Here is an 18,812-nt window from a genome sequence, read left to right on the forward strand (position 1 = left end):
TTGACATCACAAAATGCTGGACAAGATATTCTGGTTGAATGTCCAAGTGAAATTGAGCTTAGTCATATTTGAGTGGATCCTCACGATGCTATTTTCTCATCTGTCTCGCGCGTCGAATATCTTTTTTTCTTCTTCACATATTTTTACCCTTCGCAATCACATTTTTGAAAAAGACCATTGTTTCCCGTGGCTTTTTCGCGATCGAGCGCGAAGTAGACTATAACCGCCTTTCATAATCCCATTGCTTGCTCTTTTATTTCCTATGAGTGCTATGGGTTCGCTTATGTGCGTACATACATATCATGGTTGAGAACCTTTTTGTAGAAAAAGAAGAAGCGCGTGACTGATGACCCAACTTGCATTCGTTTCATTATACATGGATCTTTTTGAAACTATGTCTATGCCGCTTTGAAACTCCAAATCCCAATTGAATTGAACAATTCCGTACTCAAGCCTTTGCCTTTCGGCCCTTGCCTGCTTTTGTTGCCTTGCCCTTTGCCGCCTTGCCCTTGCCCTTGGGAGCTGGCTTCTCCTCGGTAATAACCTCAGTCTTCTCCTCGACGACTGTCTCAACGACCTCAGCGGGCTCCTCAACCTTGGGCTCCTCCTCCTTCTCAGCAGATGCATCCTCAATGGCCTTGGTCTCGCTCTCTCCGTTCTCAATAGCAGCGGGGGCTGGCACGTCCTTGATCTCGGGGACATTGAACTCATAACCAAGCTCCTTAAGCTTAGCAGCCTTCTTTGCGCGCTTAGAGTTCTCCTTTGTAACCTTGTTCGCCCATGCAGACTCGGTCAAGGGCTTCTCAAGCTTGTGGCCAGCCATCTTGTTCCAGGGAACCTTCTTGAATCGTCGGTTGGCACCCTTGAACAAATCATCGCGAACCTGCTCCTTAGGGATCATTCGGCACTTGAGGATATGGCCGAACAGAAGGTAGTTATCCATGGTCTTGCACACGATCTCGGCGGTAGATGCCTCCTCAAACTTGACGAAAGCATAGTGCTTGCTGGCACCGGTCTTCTTGTTTCGGGAAAGTCGTAGCGCAACGATGGGGCCAAATTGCTCAAAGTACTGTCTCATCTCATGCTCGTAGAAACCGTGGGGAATGCGGCCGATGTAGATAACTCCAGCTTCCTCGTCGGAAGCCTTGGCGGCCTTCTGGACATCCTTGGAGACCTTGGGAATCTTGCCGACATCCTGTCCCTGCTTGAAGCTAGAGTCGCCCTCGGTGATGTCCTCGTCGTCAGAGTCCAGCTCCTTCACGATCGCCTGAACTTCTTTGCCCTCCTCAGCCTCAGAATCGGAAGACTCATCGGGGATATCGAGTGTGGTGGTTTCCTCCTCGACGACCTTGACTTCCTCGGGCTTGCTCTTGGACTTTTGCGCCGGCTTGGTAGCGGTCTTTTTTGTAACAACAGTCTTCTTGACAGACTTTTGCTTCTTCAGCGACACAGGCGACGCATCCTCGGGGGCTGTAAAAGCTGTGTTAGCGACACAAGAAAAGCTATATCGTGGGCATTACGTCTTTACCTTTTCGCTTGGGCTGGGCAGCTTTAGCAGCGCCATGGGGCTTCTCGATGTCCGAAACGGCTAAGAAGCGTCAGCGCATGAAGATTAGTAACTCTCGAGTAACTTACACTTTCTCTTTCTCAATTCTGGGGCCATTGTGTCTGATTTGGTTGTCTTGTTGCTAGATTCTCAAAACCTAGACTCCCGCAGAAAAAGATGCGTGGACCATTGAAAAAAATTGGGATTCTGCCATGTCTGCTCTGGGCGGTGAAGAATCGCGTGCACTATCAGTTTATCGTAGTGGGGGTTGGGGTCCTTTCAGCGGCTTGATCCACTAAAAAGTGTCTGTAGCTTCTGAAGCTTACAATTCGGGCAGCACTGTGACATACAGAATAAGACCAATCTACACCGTACCTCATCAACCATTGCCTGGCAACTCAATTTATATTCTTCACTGAATACTGTCGACTCATATTGAACACTGAAGCTTCCTGTGAAATAGGAACCTAGCAGACAATAACTCTTTGACCTCAGCCATCTGAAACCAAGGCTTCTTAAACACAACCTAACAGTTCAGCACCCGGAACTCTCCATCTACATAGTTCGAGATTTGATTGCACAAGATGTCAAAAAAGCAAGAAAAACTGACACAAGAGGAGATATGGGATGACTCTGCCCTGATTGACTCTTGGAACGAAGCCCTACAAGAGTACAAGGTAAGTAGGTTCCCTCTATCGCAAACAGTTACTAACAGACTGCAGAAATATCACAGCATTCATGCTAAGGGCGGAAGTGTACGGGAGCTGGAGCCTCAAAATCAGTAAGTTGAATCCTCAAGAGGTGAGATTCACTCGGCTAACTCGTGAACAAAGGGCGGAGGCGGAGGCGGAGGCTGAGTCTGGATCTGAGCAACCCCAAGTTACAGAAACAGAAGAGATTGAGTTGGTATCGGGAGCAGCAGAACAAAACAAGGTGGGTTTGGCTATGTTGATCTGTGCCATGAGAATCTTGGCTTCATACGCTCAGACAACTAACATGGAAGCTTAGGAGATCCCATCATCGCGCAATGAGCCTAAGGAGCCAATCGCGTCCCAGGGGACTCCCTCATTTCCTATACAAACCGTCCTAGGTTCCGGTAAGTCAAGATCCTTGAATGGTATTTCTTGTCATATAGGACTAATCAAAATACACAGTCCAGGACGAAAGCCTCAAGAAACTCCTTATGTCATGGTACTATGCTGGGTACTACACAGGGTTGTACGAAGGGCAACAGCAAGCTCAGCAGAAGTAGGATGGTTCGTAAGCGAAGAAACAATTTTGCATCCTTGAAACACGGAAGAGCGGTAGTCATCCCCAATTTTGTCACAGAAAGTCATGGCATACGCATGGGTTCCTCGGTCGGGCTGTTGCCGTTGATGCTACGATGCAAGATCGGCCGCCGATTCACGTGGAAATGTTCATGGATGGAAGAGAACGGATGGATTCAAGAGAGGTTCGTGGCGTTTCCGTCGAAACGAGAGGCCTCAAGACGCCAAGGCCAGAATTTAGAGACTTCGTTGTAAGTTCATATCACGTCGAGATATAGCGACCGCAATTTGTGACCCAAGAGACTATACCAGCGCTAAGTACGGTGCAGGCAGGTCTCTTTCTCTGTGGATACAATACAATACTGCGCAGAGTATGGTTATCAGTTAAGCATCCATAGCAACACCAATGATACACGCAAAGTGATTAAGGCAGGTCACATATTAGGTCTCAAGCCCTGCAAGGAGATAAACTTTTTGTCGTCCGAATTATTGTGCCTGGAAGGGTCTATCGCGGATGAGACTACACTATGTCGATGAAACCTCACCGTTGACGATCAATGGTGAAACGGCCTCGGTGCCACTCAAACGGCGAGTATAAGCGTATGTATTTAATAGCTTGGCCCTTCTTGGCTTCATCAGTGAGCATCGGGTCGACGATATCATACTGTAATTGTGGTATGTATAATAGGAGCCGCAGGTGGCTGGACCTTGGACTCTGAGCACTCACGGAGTAGCCAAGTCCCGTTCTTGGCTTTGTCTGACCTGTCTCTTTGACGTCTCACCACTAAGAAGAGCAGCCCCTGTTAACGTTGGTTGATACGACCCTATATAGACTTAATTAAGCACGTTTGGGCCTATACCGGCCGCTACGTAAGAAGCCACCCCAATCATTATGTGTCGCATATTATTCGCTTGGCACTAGGAACAGCGCAAAAGGGTAAAACTCCAAAACACCAAACGTGATCCGAGACGGACCTGTCACAGAGACCACCCCCGCATCAACAAGCGTTTCACAGGGAGCCCGACCTCTAGTGTAGTTATGAGTCTACTCTATAGTTGATGATCGGATCTAGACAGACCGAAGCGAGCAAAGCTAAGATTCGGCTTCTTCAGCGGCCGTGTTTCGAAAATGTGTTTGAGGGCTTGTCTTTTCCAGGGGGTTACAGGCGTTAAACAGTTTCGCTCGTGAGAAGCATGGCAAGGTATAATAAGGCCACAGCAGTACCACGATTGTCAACAAACATCCCATCCCCATATCTCCATCTCTTTCTCACTCAATTGTTTCTTGTGCTTCATTCTTTTTGCACTTGAGAATTCCTTTCTTTGAAGGCAGGCCCTCTTCATTATTACTACTACTTACTTAGTCTCTTAATCGCTAGATCGATCTCCCATCTCGACTCGAGCATCTCGCAATCTTTTTCCTTTTCCACTTTAATACCCTCAAGTTTAAACATGAAAGCTTCAACTAGTCTGGCCGTGGCCGCCGCCTTTGCGCCCTTGACCATGGCGCGTTTCCTCGACTTTGCTCAGCCTGAACGACGGGATCACCCTATGCCTGCCGAAGCTGTACCTGCGGAAGCCATGCCTGCAGAGGCCATGCCTGCTGGATACCCTCTCCCTGCAGAGATTCTCAATGGACACAAGAAGGTCGTGTCGGGAGGTCACAAGATCTCAAAGACCGAGATCATCATCATCTGGGCAAACCCTGGAGCTGGTGCCGAGACAACCACCATCAACGAAAAGGTCACAGTCACTGAGACCGTCACCAAGGGAGGCGAGGCCGTTGCTACTCCTGCAGCTCCTCAACAGCACACCGTCACTGTTGGTGGCCCAGGAGGTCTAGTCTACCAGCCTGAGCAGCTTGACAATATTCCCATTGGCGACACTGTTGTCTTCGAGTTCCTGTCACAGAACCACACCGTCTCTCAGTCTGGTTTCGACAAGCCTTGTGCTCTTCTCGAGGGTGGAATGGACTCTGGTTTCATGCCCAACCCCAACAACACCGTTTCTCCTCCCCCCCAAGTCGCTATGCAAGTCATGGTTGACACTCCTCTCTGTAAGTGTCAAACGCAATTATATCCCGATTATCATACTAACCTTTGAAGGGTTCTACTGCAAGCAAGGCAACCACTGTGGTAAGGGTATGGTCTTCTCCATCAACCCTACCGCTGAGAAGACTCAGGCCAAGTTCAAGGAGATGGCCATCCAACAGAATGGCGATGGCAAGGCTACTCCCATCACAGGCGGCGATGCTGCCCCTGCACCTCCCGCACCTCCTGCTGAGTCCAAGCCTGCTGAGGCTGCTCCCCCGGCCCCCGCTGCCCCTGAAGCCACAGGAGTTGTCCCTGGAAAGGGTACCATCGGCGGCGATGGCAGCTGTGTATGCATGGTCTCCTGCTCAGCTGGTGGATTCCCAGCTCAGGCCCAAGGCATCAACTCATTTGGCGGCATGGGTGGTAAGTCATCTTCAAGTCTTCAATCAAATGCAAAATACTAACGGTCCTCTAGGTGCCATGCCTTACAAGTTGGATAGTGTGGTTTAAGTTGAGCAATGACATGAAATTCTTGGAGGTGTTGATACCACGGACGATTTGAGTTTGAATATGTTATTACTTGAATGTACCATTTACGGGTTTTAGACGACTGGGATTATGTTTGGGTACCTGGCCTAGATGGCTGATAAAATCTTCACGGGTTTGAAGATCGGTTTAGGTAGTTTAATGGGACAAAGCTTTATGGGAGAAATCATGATACCTTGTAACATTTGGTGAAGTTGCTATGCATGACATTCACGTAGTAGTTATGCCGGGAAGTACGTGCCTTTTATGTATCACAAGAGAGCCGATATGTCAACGAGAACCATACAGATATAATGATAGTCTCTGTTTCCAAGTCCATGGTACAACCTTTATAGTACAGTATTGTAAACCCCTGAGGGTAACCAACCTTATCCTTACTCCTGAGACAATGCAAAACCACGCTTTTTATCCATTTCCTTATGCCATCCAGTCTATTCCAGATTCCATTTATATAATTATGTCCCGCCCATCTCAAGATCTGGATCAACCTCTGTTCCTAGATCCCGGTCCTCAACGAACCGACGCCCGACAAGTTCGTCGGGTAGATATGTCTGCTTCACCTGCCCATCACGGTAGTTCGGTGGATACTTGTACTCAGCGCCATATCCCATGTCACGCATGAGTCTTGTAGGAGCGTTTCGCAAGTGTAGAGGCACAGGAAGACCGGCCACACCCGGTTCGCGTAAGGCTGCATAGGCATTGTTGAGGGCACGGTAGGCCTTTGTGCTCTTGGGCGCATTACATAGCGCAACAGTGCAGTGCGCCAGAGGGATCCTAGCTTCTGGCATGCCAATTTGTTGTGTGGCTGTGTATGTTGCCGTCGCAAGTGGCAGGAGGGTGTTATCCGCCAGACCAACGTCCTCAGAAGCAATGACAACCATGCGGCGGGCGATGAATAAGGGGTCCTCGCCGGATTGTAGCATGCGCGCAAGGTAGTAGAGTGCGGCATCTGCATCGTTTCCACGGACTGATTTGTGGAAAGCAGAAATAGTATCATAATGTTGGTCCCCTGCACGATCGTAGACCAGAGTCTTGGTAAGGGCGGCCTTGATATCTTCTTGTGTGATACCCTCGCGGGTTGTGAGCGAAAGGGCGAGCTCGAGGAGATTCAAGGCAGTACGAGCATCACCATCCGCAAAGCGTGCCAGGTAGGTCACCATAGCTTCGTCCAATAGTGGTGTTTGCGGATAAACCGATTCTTCCTCCTTGATTGCCCGCTGTAAAATGCGTACTACATCCTCTGTTGTAAGAGACTGCAACGTAAAGGTACGGCATCGGGAGAGCAAAGCATTTGCCACCTTGAAAGAAGGGTTCTCGGTAGTTGCGCCGATGAGCGTCACAGTACCGGCCTCAACAGGCTTAAGGAACACGTCTTGCTGGGCCTTATTGAAGCGATGAATCTCGTCACAAAAGATTATGGTCTTGCGACCAGTGAGGGCAAGATCGTTCATCGCCTCTTGGAAGTATTTCTTGCACTCGCTGACTCCTGTGCTTGTCGCATTGAGTTCGATGAACCGACTACCGACCATGCGAGCGATACATCGTGCTATTGTTGTCTTTCCTGTGCCTGAAGCACCCCAAAGAATCATTGAGGGTACTTGGTTCGACTCGATAAGAGAGCGCAGCACACCGTTTGGCCCAACTAGATCTTGTCCGCATACTTCGTCGAGGTTTCGTGGTCGCATTCGTTCGGCCAAGGGCGCAGCTCGTGTTGTCTTTGTCTTCTTCACCACTCTTCCATCTTGCTCCGTATTCGGAGACCAAGTACTCGTTCCGTTGGCATTCTCGCCGTTTGTCGTCTCTTCCGCATTCTTTGAGCTTGCTAGTCCATGACCCGGGCCCTCCTCGAAAGTCCTCTTCTTCCCTGCTATAGGCTGTAATGCTCCGTTCACAGGAGTCGCTATTCGGTTCTCAGAGGCAGCTTGTCGTTTTGGCGCGGGCGTAGAGAAGAAGTTGGAAGCGTTTCGTTTTTGAGAATTACTTTGTGGCGTCTGTGATTGCGGCGGTGTCGGGGCCTTCTCTTTGTCTATGATGAAGCTCTCGCATCCTGAGTCGATGTGGCTGTTGATCTCGGAGGACTTGACAGGCTTGTTGCAGATGGGGCAGTCGACCGCCATGGTCGCTGTAGTCGTGCCGATCACCGAATCACAAAGGGCGAGGTTGGCTTGGTTTGCTATGCGACTTGGTAGGTGACGTTAGGTTGTGGTGAGTTGGCATCGGTTGGTTGGTAGATTAGAGTCAGGTCATGCATCGAAGGGAATGGAGCTTGGAGGTGAAAGCTAAGACTCGACCACTGGCAGTGAACAAAATAGGGTGGACCGTACCTGAACTAACTAAAACGCGTGCAACAAACAAGCCCGTGTTCAAATCATGGGGACCAATCCCCGAACAACGGGCCGCTCTCGGATCCATATAATCGGTATTTGCTAGTCTGTACTCCGTACTACAGCCGTCTACCACTGTCATCTATCCCTCATACAGTTTCACGACATTTCACTACACATTATGAACAGTTTGGAATCAAAAGATTGCATTGGTTTATCTTGGCTATGGCGACAGCCATTTCAATAGCCCCGTTGACTAAATTGCTAAAAACCCTTAACATAACTCCATGATAATGCTTCAACGACCACCAATCCCTTTCATGCTCGTTCCATAACGCCTGGGCCGCCAAGCCGATATATATTTGCATCTCAATGCTGTACCAATGTTCGATTTCTTTACGCTGATGTCTTGAGTGACCGCACTTTAGGTGATGCTATGCTTGTCTCGGCCTTGCGTTTGCCTAGTACTGGTGTGTTTTCGCGGTCTCGTGTTGCTTCTGCATGACATGATGCGTGATACGCTCGGTCGCCGACTAAAACTGTGTCTAGCCATACCCATTCTTGTGCCGTATCGAGCCATTTGTTCTCAAACTTGTCCTGGCAGATTGGGCAAACGGTGTTGATACGGCGAGATGCATCAGGAACAAGAATGTACTTTGGCTTAGCAGCCTCGGATGCCTTTGAGGCCTGAGCGGCAACATCCTCGGTCGTGGGGAGGTGGTCGACGTCGACGGCCTCTCTTGACTTGAGCCAGTCCTGTACTGTTGTTAGTAATTTTGTATTGTGAGGAGGTAGTGTAACTTACGCGTTGATCAACGTACCAACTCCGGTGCATACCTCGCTTCTCGGCTTCGTTGGTTCGCTGGTGGACACGGAAATGCCAGTCCATATGAGCAATCTTCTGCTTTTTTCCAACTGGATCGTCTCGAAACCGTCTACCACATTGGGTACAAGGTTGGCCCAGGTCGTTATGCAGCGCCCTGATCAAAGAAGGCTGACAGGGTTGTTTGAGAGCGGCCACATTGATACCTCCTTGTACTGGAATTGACGGGGGCGTTGCTGAAGGAGCAGGAGGGAGTAGGCCTGACTTTCGTAGTTGATCAAGAAGACTCCAAGGGGCTGCGTTTGCTGCTGGCCCTGGCCCTGGTGCTGGTGCCTGGGACATCGTAGGCATTGGAGTCATCCCAGGTATCGTCGGTATCGACATTGCTGGAATAGGAGCCATGGCTGGCATCGCAGACATGTTTGGCAAAGGTGGCTTTGGTGGTTCAGGACGAACCTGAGGAGGCTGGGGAGTCGGTGTTGAGCTCGAAGGTGTAGCCGACTTTCTTGCCATCAAGGCGGCCAAGGCTCCTGGGCCAAAGAGCGCATCAAGCGTCACACCTTCTTGCGCCGGAGCCGGAGCTGCAGACGGGGGAAGGGCTACGGACACTGGAGGTATGGGGCGTGCTTGAACGGGCACAGGAGGAGTAGGTGCAGGCCTTTGAGTCAGAGGCGCCATCATGTTTACGGCAGCAAGTTCAGTTACTCGTCTCTTAATGAGCTCAAGCTGATCCGGAGGCAAGCTAGTGCTGTTCACAACGCCCTGCAGCTCATGAAGTGCTCTTAATCTAGTCTGAACATCAACATTTTGGGGATTGCGCGAGGCTTCCGCCTGCGTGGCAACAATTAGATTCCGAATGTCATTGCTCAATGACTGTCCTCCATTTGAAGTGTATTGCTGGGCTGGATGGCCTGGAGGGTATCTCGTCCCAGGCGGTGTCGGAGTATCACGATGAGGCACGGCAGATCGCGGTCGCCCAGGCATCATTCCCGCTTGGGGCATGCTTACGGCGCGTGCCTTCAAGAGTGCATTTTCAATAGGACGCACCAACTCGTGCGAAAAGACGGGCCTGCTGTCCATTGACCCAGGAACAGGCTCCTTCCATGTTCTAAGCATCTCCTCCATTTTTCGACGAACTGGTTGATCGACTACTGCATAAGACTCCATAAAGGTCTTGAACAGATTGCGGCCGAAGTAGAGAGTGTATGGTGTGCCGACATTTTTCACGATCGAGTCGAGTACATACAGAGCAGGAAGTTTCTTGTTCGGTGGCGCCTACGCGAAAATTAGCATTGAGTTGAATTGGACTGTTCGTGCGCATTCATATTGCGCATCAGGATTCGATCTTACCTTGAGGATGTGTTGTTGCAAAACTTCGGCGATAGCTAGGGCATGTTCAGTATTCTCACGAGCAATGACTGTCAGGTTGCTAATCTCGAAGCGCATGTTGGAGGACAGATCCTCCAAGGCCATGCGGTAATCCTCCGCCACCTCAGCAGAGTCTCCAGACATGATAGCGGTGATGGAGACGAGCGCAACTGGTCGTGTGAGGTAAAGAGATGGTAATGGTGATGATTGGGCTAGGCACAGGTCAAGCTTAGTAGCGATAGGCTACGGAAACCGCTGGCGTCGGGCCTGGAACAACAATTGCGGATGCCTGAGGCTCCACTCAACAATAGATCAGGGACGGAGCACAGAGTAGTCGCGATTCAAATGCAGGAAAAAGCAACAAAGAGACTGGTTTCTCCTGAATAGAAGAGGCCAAGGAAAGAAGCCAACTTATAAACAGTTCCCCTGAATGTACAGCTACTCCTTGATCTATTTTCGTACCAAAAGTCTTTATTGTTGCGCAAGGATTGCGAGTTCTTTGTATTGACTACTAATAAATTGCATCTGAAAGAAGAGGAGAGAGAAGGAAAATGAACATCATGTAATGGATGCCAGGCCGCCTTTAAATTTGCGGCTTTTGAACCTTACTCCCTCAGGCATTGGTTGTTCCTTGCCGGCTGACAAATATAGTCGGGCCAAGTGCGTGCTACGCCAGGAGGTTATCGTGTAAGGCCCCAAGGGCCCTGAACTTAAGACCTCCAATTGCGAACTTAAAACCAATACAAATTCCACAAAGTTCTCGGGAAAGTTCGATTCTCAACATTGCTACATAGTCACTTTAACATAAGGCTGTTCATAAGATGAGAAACAGTGGATTGAGAAGAAACAAGTCTGCATAAGTACATGAGCCTTATGAATATTAATCTCAGAAACACAATTGAGTTTGAATATGATTTGTTGAACTGGTTGTAAAGAAAGTTTGGCAAATGGTATCCCTGCTAGCAAGCAAATAATGAAAGCCATAAATCCAAAACGTGGTATCGCTGACTCCTAATGCCTTAACGCCCTTCTACCTTTTTTCCTTCACGCACGCATCCTTTGCAGTTACAATTTTCCGAGTTGCACTGCACATTCTCCTTGTTCTTAACAGCCTGTGCCGATTGCTTCTTGTCCTCCGCTGCTTTACGCGCTTTCTCCTATTTGCGCGCCGATTCTTCCTAGAACCGAGACATGTGCGCCTCCGAGTACATGCTTGGGCTATGAGGGCGAATATTCATCGGGTGCAGGGCTGTATCTGGGCGACGAACTTCGGGGACGATGGGACTACGGCGATCCTCGCCAGAGTCGTGTGACTGCCGGCCGAGGGAAGAGGGTTCTTGATGCTCGTAGTGAGGAGGAGGAGGGGCATTACGCTCAAGGTCACGCTCCCGAGTGATAGGCTGACTTATGGTAGGTCGTCGGGGTGTGGACTCGTTCTTCCTGTCCCAAAAGAATCTCTTGAAAGTATTCTTGGGTCGATCTTCATTAGTAAATGATGCGCTGTAGTTAGACTGGGGCTTGCCGAACGATTCATCGTCCGCGAGGGATCCATTGGACCGAATCTTGCGAGCATTGACGTTAACACCTCGGAAGGCGAAAGTGCAGATGAGGTTCGTAACGCCGAAGATGGAGGTCAGGATGCCAGCGGACACGATAAGTCGCCAGAAGGGAAGGCCCAACTCATCGCGACTATAGTCCGACGAATTGAGCTTGCCGAGGAGGTTCGTCCCAATCAATATCAGACCGATTCCAAGCCAAAAGAGGCCGTGTTCATCGGAGAATACGGGCCAATGATTGGCGAAATACGCTCGGCAGAATGGCAACTCGGAGATGACGAGGAATATGGTGGCTGAACTCATCATCGCGAGAGAGAGAGCCTCGAAAAAGAACCAGCCTTGGGAGGTATTGATCTTGATGATGAGGACCCAACAAGAAGCAGCGGCGGTCAGGAGGCTGATGATCGTGAAAGCACGCAGGATCTGGAGGACGATCATGCCTGAGCCCCAGGCTCGCTGACTAAATCCGAACATGGCGGGCTATGGCGTATTTGGCAGATAGGGAAAAATGAATGAAATGTTGTTGAGTTACGACTGAAGGCCGAGAAAATATTGAGATGAAGTTTTGATAAGGAAGGAAGAAGGCTAGGGGAAGTGGTTAGACGAGGCTTTTCTTGTTGTACCTAAGGTAGGCAACTCAAGGACTTACTTTGAAGTAGTAAAGTGTGATATTTGAGTCGTGTAGAAACTTTTGAATCGAAGATATAGTCACGACAGTGAAGTGAAGTTTGTCGGAAGTAAGTGAAAGTTATCGGTGAGTTGGTTTATAAGTGAGTCGAAGCTTGCACAAATGAGAAAGTGTATGTGATATTGGAACCAGCCCGAACAGTCAATAGGTGAACAAGAGGAAGTCAAAGAAGAGAAGGTCTAATGATAGGAAAATAGGTCAATGAAGGTGATTGAACACCATTGTTGGGGTTTGAATGAACGAAGAACAATAGGAAAATGGGGAGGGGTTTGCCACCTCAACAGCTGGCACAGGCAGACTTTAAGAGCGACTGCCTATGCACACATCAGTCACACTCTTTGTTGGAAACGATGCGACCTGCAGAACAAACTTTTGGTTGGCCCCTGCATGCGGTTTCTCGTCATGGCATGGATGTGAAGCTGGAGAGCCAACCAAAAGGGAGGCGACTCACGATTCGATCGTTTCCCGCATCGAATCGTATCAACGATTTACTCTGATGCTGGGCTCCACTCGGGCAGTCAATAGTGTCAGAAATGCAGAGAACCATCAGCGCTGCCGTGTCATGGCCGCCGTGCCTGGCCGCGAGCTGCTGCTATTCAGACTCGGTTTCAGCGGTTCCTTGCTCTGTGTGGAGGGCTCAGATGGGCAGCAACAGGTCGCAGCGACTCAGACCAGTCGACCCAGGTCAGCGCCTAAGTCTGGTGCTCGTGCGATTTCATCCGCAAGCGCTGTCGTCTTGAACGTTGGGCGCCATCGCTGGATGGTTTGTTATATTTGAATCTCAAGACCGGGGTTGAGACGGGGCACGATTGGCTGTCCTGTGTCGAAACGTTGTTTCAGGCCTTGCACTACGAGCCGGGGCTCTAAGTGGGCCTCACTACCAACGTTAAGTGGCCAAGAAAATGGTCTCCACTGAAATATAGAGGCTTCATGATGAATGAGAGCTAGAGTCATCTAATGCGCAGAAAAGTTGATTCATTAAATTGTTCAGGTAAACATAAACAACACCGCTAATGCATGATGGGCATATTACTGTTGAAGGACGACGCTGGTTCTGTAGCTTGTACAGCAAAGACTCAAGCAAACAACCTACCAGGGTGTCCAGCATCTGAACAAATGCTGAAAACCAAATCCAGCTCGCGGCCAACTTCTGAAAGTTTCTCCCATCTTTCAGCTCACTCAAGTAAGCCCCCAAAAACAAGCAGGATCTCGTTTTCGTATGCTAGGGTCGCTTATTGCTAGGCCAAAGACCCAGTCAGGCGCTTGTGCTATGTTGAACGGAGCCTTAGCCGCGATGCTATTTTTGACCAACCAGGTGTAAGCGCTGGAGTTCGAAATAGCATCTCGTAGGGCTGTTAGTGTCTTCATTCACAACTTTAATGAACCTGGCTGTGATAAACGAGTTGAGATTATTTCTGAAGCTCTGATTCACTTTAATTTTAGATTATTTAGTCACTCTTTTTCGCAATGTCATGTCATTCAGATATAGATGCGCTCATTGATGAAACCAGGAGCTGGCCACAATGCACGTTCTGCATCTATGTTTAGGCCCCCACAGGGAGTAAGAAAACATTGGACCTTAATATAAGGTGTCGAGATAAAGTCTTTTTATCATTTAGGATTAAGGTCCTGAGTTTTCTTTCCTTCCCTAGGCCCTTTCAGGTACCCTGTATGTACTGCCAGGTCCCACAAACGACATGGGGTTGCCAAAGTAAACCAGTTTTGTAAATGAATATATGTATACGTAAATTAACTGTTACATGGACTTGTCTCATGTCTGAATACCCTCGGATAAGTTCCATTTCAAAAGGATGCATGAAATGAATCAAGTAGCCTCTCAGATCGTGTACTAGAGTCACTCTGTAGGCATGATGAAGAACGTGGCCCTGGAACCTGCAAACTGTGTTAATGAGTATATTGATGTCGATTCTTCGTAACGATGCCAGAAGTGATGGATCGTGAATATGCTATCCGCTATGTAACGCCTGAAATCGAACCTGAAAACGCCGTGCCCATGCTGTTTCGTGTATATATGCTCCTAATCATCTTGAGTCAGGTCTATAAATCCAACATCGCTGGCCCGAAAAATCTTAGCCTTAACTCCTCTGCGCTCTAGAGCTGCTGTCTCCCTAGCCATTAGCTCGTCGCGCTCTTCAGCGTCGACCTCCACCTCTTCGTAGAAACCCATGGCGCTGGCCTTTGGGATGAGTAACTTCTTCTTCCGCGCAGGTGCAGGACTTGGGGTTGCATTTCGATCCGGTGGTAAGGAGGACTGCTGTCGTTTGTTCGGGGATGCAGCGGAGCGTGAGATGAGGGAGGAGAGGGAAGCAAGATCGGCTGACGAATCACTATCAAAGTCATCATCAAAACTCAGTTGAGATTTTGACTGCTGATATTTGGAAGCTGAGAGTAAAGAACTTGAAGCAGAAGTCTGGGACGAACTCGTGTTCTTGGACTTTTTCGTGAACATGTCCATGGACATCTGTTTCATCTTGGGAGGTCCAGATGACTGAGAAGAAGTTGGCGGTTTTGCACGCCTCGCGTTCAACGCCTCGTCTTTCAACCTTTGCGGAGAGCCACTTGACGCAGGAATCGCACACATCGGGTTAGGTAAGTCGCGAGAGGCAGGCACACGAGTCCTTGGCCGTGGCGAAGGCGAAGGTGAAGGGGAAGTGGGAGGCGAGTCAGCTGCACAGGGTGGGCTAGATGTGATGATAATCGCTTGCTGTTCATTTGTAGGCCTTTGTGTCCTAGGGGTCACCTGTGAGCTGGCAAGTGTCCAAGGGGTTTTTGTCTGCCTGACGGTACTACCCGAGGTCGACGCAGATTGCTTACTTGGCTCCAGAGGTGACGGTATTCGCAAGCGGCGGGATGTTGTCGGTCGGATCGGCGAAGTGATTGCTTCGTTCTCTTTAGACAACGCCTTGGAAGTCACAGTAGAGACAGTATGAGGCTTGCTTGCTCGCACAAACTTGTTAAGCGCGCCAGCAGGCATCCCCGTCTTCGGACCAGGTTTGGACCTTGTTGCCTTCGTTTTGGGTTCCTTTGCTTGATGTTTCTTCTTCTCTGCAGCCTTTTGCACAACCTGAGCGTCTGCGAGCGCCTCTGGTATCCTCGACTTTGCCAATATTTCCAATGCCCAGACACCTTGCCGCCCTGAAGGGTTAAAAGGAGCCGGCTGCCGTTTCGCCGTAGATTCCTCGATGTTCTCTGCGTCGTCGATTTCGTCATCGCTGTTCAGTGCCAGCCCACCTCGAGCTTGCACTATCTTTTCATCTTCCTCTTTGGACAAATCGATGGGCACAATTTCGCTTGGAATGTGCTGTATGCGAACTTGTGACACCAAGTCATTCTTGAGATCGGACCTAAACCCTGCAATCCCTTTGACGTAGTCTGCGTTGTCATGTCCTTCAAGAGCCTGCAACTTCTGGACAAGCACTGCATGAGAAAGCACCTTGATGAACTTGAGAGCGCCAACTCGGTAATCCCAGCCAAAGACCTCTCTAGAAAACTCTCTTAGGTCTTCAAACTGGATCTCTCTTTTCAGATGAACCTTCTCTCGGATCTCGTCTATACTTTCCCTGGGAGACACAACAGGATGTGTGTAGTAGCGTAGAACCTTGAAGTCTGGGAAGGTTTCCGGTATCGCCAAGGCCTTGTTCTTCCTCTTGAAATGACCGCTCTCGTTGGTGCGAAGCTCATGTATTAGGGAGTTTCTCCAAGCTGTTGTTCCTTCTTTGTCCACTGCCTTCAACCGGCAGAGGTCTCTGCCAAAGCCAGCTTTGGCAGCTTCAACAGCCACTTTGATGCCACAGCCGGGGAGCCCATTAGGGTCGTAGTCGCCACCGCTCATCAAAGCAACAAGAACCATGCCTTCGCGATCCAAACCATGTTGATCGAGTTTCATTTTCTCAGTATCGAACAGAGAGACGTGCGTCGGCGTTGTGTCTCGTTTTGATGCCGGTGACCACTGACGCAGCATTTTGGTGCATCCAAACATCAGAGCGTCAACATCTTCTGTTAGAACCATGTCTACGATGCCATGCTTCTGCAACAGAGCGCACTCCGCCTCAGCTTCTCCAGGCGCATCGTGGGTGTTGCAGCCAAATAGCCGAATTAACCGTTTCGCTTGTGCATTGGCGAAGGAGTCGCCTCGACCGGATTTCTTGTTTCGCTTGACCGCAGGCTTGTATGGACCGTCGAAAACAAAGATAGGCTCGACTGGACATGCCAGCAGACGAACGAGTCGGTAGAATAAAGTTCGAATTTCGGGGTTGGTGCCGCCTGACTGTGTTAGAGAAGTGCTTCAGTATCTCAGTGGCTGTGATGTACCTTGCGCCGCCTGATTTTGAAATTGCCAAATTGCAATATCAATCGCTATTCGTAATGGCCGTCCCTTATTCTCTAGTGACTCGGCGGCGAGTTTCAGTAAAGCCACTCTTTCGCCTTCGCCCACCTCCTGGTAGATCCTGAAGAAATTAGCCTGTAATCTTTGCAATATATAACACGCTATCCTCACCCTTTGATACCCATTTGAACATCAGAAAGACCTTGAAGCAACCCGCCCCAAACTCTCCTGATTCGATAGTCGATGATGTAGGTTGAAGTTCACGGTTCAAGGTTGCCCCACGTCGCTGCGGTTACCAGTGACCACTGTTTTCTTAACCAGTGAAGGCGGCAGATCGGCGCTAAAAACGCCGACTTCAAATAGCCATTCAACCAGCCAGCCTTAAGACAAGTTACATGGTTAGGTACGCCCTGACCAGGGCATCTCATCGTCAACATCGAACAAAGGGAAGAAGCAGGAAACACAGAAGAATTCATCTCACTCGCGATGGCCTCTGGATCTGGGTCTACACTTGCTCATAGAAGCGTGGCTAGTATCCGTGGAGGTCCTCCTCAGGGGCCAAGTCCGTCGACTCCACATACCCCGAATCGCTCATCTGTTATTTCATCCTACGGCTCACCATCGACTATCCGTGCCGATGACGAGTTCATCGTTGTTGAGCTAGGCTCACGCCATATCAGAGTGGGATTTGCGGGCGACACATCTCCAAGAGTCGTTCTTCAATGCAGCCCTGAAGATCAAAGGCGGGCTGGAGACTTCAGAGGATGGCAGCAACCGAAACGGTCACCTGGCTTGCAATGGTCAAAGGAACATGAGTTTTGGCGATATGATCTAAGAGATATAGAGCTTGGCCTATATCAGGATAAGCTGGAGCGTGTGCTACATGATGCTTTCTCAAAGTTTGTCTTGGATGAATCTCACAAGGGATAGTTGCTTACATGCATACAGGTACTTGCTTATCGATTCCAGACCACGAAGACTTGGACTGGTTTTGGACTCTGGAGTACCTCTTCCACTGTTGACAGCCACTTTGGATACCCTGTTTAGCAGATTTCAGTCACCGACTATCTCTCTCATGTCAGCACCATCCATGTCGGCCATCTCAGCAGGTGTCAGATCCGCATTGGTGATAGATATGGGCTGGGCAGAAACTGTCATCACCAGTGTCTATGAATACCGGGAAGTCAAGACAACACGTACAGTCCGAGGCGGCAGAGCACTTTTAGACACGCTTTACAAAACCATCGAGCCATTAATACCAGGTGAACATGATGTTACCAAACAACGAGCGTTAGGCTTTGAGGAATGCGAGGACATCATGTGTCGTTTGATGTGGTGCAAGCCATCAGAATTTCGATCATCCCAGCGACAGTCGACCCAGCTAGAAACAGTTGACGAGCAAGAAGAGATCGAAGCTGAGTCGGCGCAAGCTGGTATTCCAACAGGGGTCGCCCAAATACCCGTTAACACAAGTCGTCGCCCATTGACAGTGGAGCTTCCCTTTGAGAAGCTTGCAGAGGTCTGCGACGATACCTTCTTCGACCCTTCAGCAGACCGAGCGACATTTGACGACGATGAATTACCGCTGCACCTGCTATTGTATAGACATCTTTTACAACTACCACTGGATGTACGAGCACTCTGCATGTCGCGCATAATGTTCACAGGAGGATGTTCCAATATCTTGGGCATCAAGCAACGGATTGTTGACGATCTCACAGCTATCGTCAACAAGAGGGGATGGGAGCCAGTGTTCGGAAAGGTTGTGGACAAGAATCGCAATAGTGCTAGGATTCATCAGCAGTCCAGCGCCACTTCTCCTACAGAAGGCTCGCCATCCTCATCACCAGGTGAAGACGAACAACGCAAATCTCCCAAGAACGCAGCCGATTCAAAGGCAGAGCACGACCCGATAGAAGCCAAGGTTTCACGACAGCGGGCCACGGTTCCACAATTTAAGGGCCAAATCCGGGTGATCCATACTCTTGGGCCGTGGATTGGAGGTAGCCTACTCTGTCAGTTGAAGATTCCTGCCATGGCGGTTATCGATCGTGAGCCGTGGCTCGCACAAGGCGCCAACGGAGCTACTCGGCCTAGCGAGGTGGACTTCAAGGCACAACACAGACAGAGCGTGCAGGCAGGAGGCTATGCTCGGGGAGGTGGAGGACATCACGGAAACTGGACTCTAGGTGTATGGGGCTACCTGTAGGAGGTTCAACGTTGAGAGATATCATGACATGAGATGAGGAATATGTTGGTGGTGTGGACAGAGAACTAGATGAGGTAGGCTAGGTTAGTAGGCAACCAAATAC

At 49.6% G+C, this 18,812-nt stretch overlaps 9 protein-coding genes across 9 annotated transcripts; 4 read left to right on the forward strand and 5 right to left on the reverse strand.

Annotated features, from left to right (window-relative positions):
• Window positions 1-448: 448 nt before the first annotated feature.
• Window positions 449-1,663, reverse strand: FPRO_12970 (uncharacterized protein; the record flags this gene model as incomplete). Its single annotated transcript, XM_031223544.1, has 3 exons — window positions 449-1,470; window positions 1,529-1,588; window positions 1,636-1,663. The coding sequence occupies 3 exons, from the start codon at window positions 1,661-1,663 to the stop codon at window positions 449-451; spliced, it is 1,110 nt and encodes a 369-aa protein (XP_031088893.1).
• A 467-nt stretch (window positions 1,664-2,130) lies between these two features.
• FPRO_12971 (uncharacterized protein) lies at window positions 2,131-2,798 on the forward strand (the record flags this gene model as incomplete). The annotated part of the gene is made up of 5 exons (XM_031223545.1): window positions 2,131-2,223; window positions 2,269-2,327; window positions 2,380-2,479; window positions 2,555-2,642; window positions 2,701-2,798. 5 exons carry the CDS (start codon window positions 2,131-2,133, stop codon window positions 2,796-2,798), a joined length of 438 nt encoding a protein of 145 aa, XP_031088894.1.
• Window positions 2,799-4,266: 1,468 nt separating this feature from the next.
• On the forward strand, window positions 4,267-5,357 carry FPRO_12972 (uncharacterized protein; the record flags this gene model as incomplete). Its single annotated transcript, XM_031223546.1, has 3 exons — window positions 4,267-4,870; window positions 4,920-5,270; window positions 5,323-5,357. The coding sequence occupies 3 exons, from the start codon at window positions 4,267-4,269 to the stop codon at window positions 5,355-5,357; spliced, it is 990 nt and encodes a 329-aa protein (XP_031088895.1).
• Window positions 5,358-5,848: 491 nt separating this feature from the next.
• On the reverse strand, window positions 5,849-7,510 carry FPRO_12973 (putative DNA-dependent ATPase MGS1; the record flags this gene model as incomplete). The annotated part of the gene is made up of 1 exon (XM_031223548.1): window positions 5,849-7,510. One exon carries the CDS (start codon window positions 7,508-7,510, stop codon window positions 5,849-5,851), a length of 1,662 nt encoding a protein of 553 aa, XP_031088896.1.
• A 603-nt stretch (window positions 7,511-8,113) lies between these two features.
• FPRO_12974 (related to PCF11 component of pre-mRNA 3`-end processing factor CF I) lies at window positions 8,114-10,052 on the reverse strand (the record flags this gene model as incomplete). The annotated part of the gene is made up of 3 exons (XM_031223549.1): window positions 8,114-8,473; window positions 8,523-9,815; window positions 9,891-10,052. The coding sequence occupies 3 exons, from the start codon at window positions 10,050-10,052 to the stop codon at window positions 8,114-8,116; spliced, it is 1,815 nt and encodes a 604-aa protein (XP_031088897.1).
• A 1,034-nt stretch (window positions 10,053-11,086) lies between these two features.
• FPRO_12975 (uncharacterized protein) lies at window positions 11,087-11,938 on the reverse strand (the record flags this gene model as incomplete). Its single annotated transcript, XM_031223550.1, has 1 exon — window positions 11,087-11,938. One exon carries the CDS (start codon window positions 11,936-11,938, stop codon window positions 11,087-11,089), a length of 852 nt encoding a protein of 283 aa, XP_031088898.1.
• A 776-nt stretch (window positions 11,939-12,714) lies between these two features.
• FPRO_12976 (uncharacterized protein) lies at window positions 12,715-13,019 on the forward strand (the record flags this gene model as incomplete). Its single annotated transcript, XM_031223551.1, has 2 exons — window positions 12,715-12,915; window positions 12,993-13,019. 2 exons carry the CDS (start codon window positions 12,715-12,717, stop codon window positions 13,017-13,019), a joined length of 228 nt encoding a protein of 75 aa, XP_031088899.1.
• Window positions 13,020-14,190: 1,171 nt separating this feature from the next.
• Window positions 14,191-16,685, reverse strand: FPRO_12977 (uncharacterized protein; the record flags this gene model as incomplete). The annotated part of the gene is made up of 3 exons (XM_031223552.1): window positions 14,191-16,436; window positions 16,485-16,621; window positions 16,672-16,685. The coding sequence occupies 3 exons, from the start codon at window positions 16,683-16,685 to the stop codon at window positions 14,191-14,193; spliced, it is 2,397 nt and encodes a 798-aa protein (XP_031088900.1).
• A 301-nt stretch (window positions 16,686-16,986) lies between these two features.
• Window positions 16,987-18,709, forward strand: FPRO_12978 (putative actin-related protein RO7; the record flags this gene model as incomplete). The annotated part of the gene is made up of 2 exons (XM_031223553.1): window positions 16,987-17,399; window positions 17,449-18,709. 2 exons carry the CDS (start codon window positions 16,987-16,989, stop codon window positions 18,707-18,709), a joined length of 1,674 nt encoding a protein of 557 aa, XP_031088901.1.
• Window positions 18,710-18,812: the final 103 nt, after the last annotated feature.

This window comes from Fusarium proliferatum (assembly GCF_900067095.1).
Source record: "Fusarium proliferatum ET1 genome assembly, contig: FPRO_scaffold013, whole genome shotgun sequence".
NCBI lineage: Eukaryota > Fungi > Ascomycota > Sordariomycetes > Hypocreales > Nectriaceae > Fusarium > Fusarium proliferatum.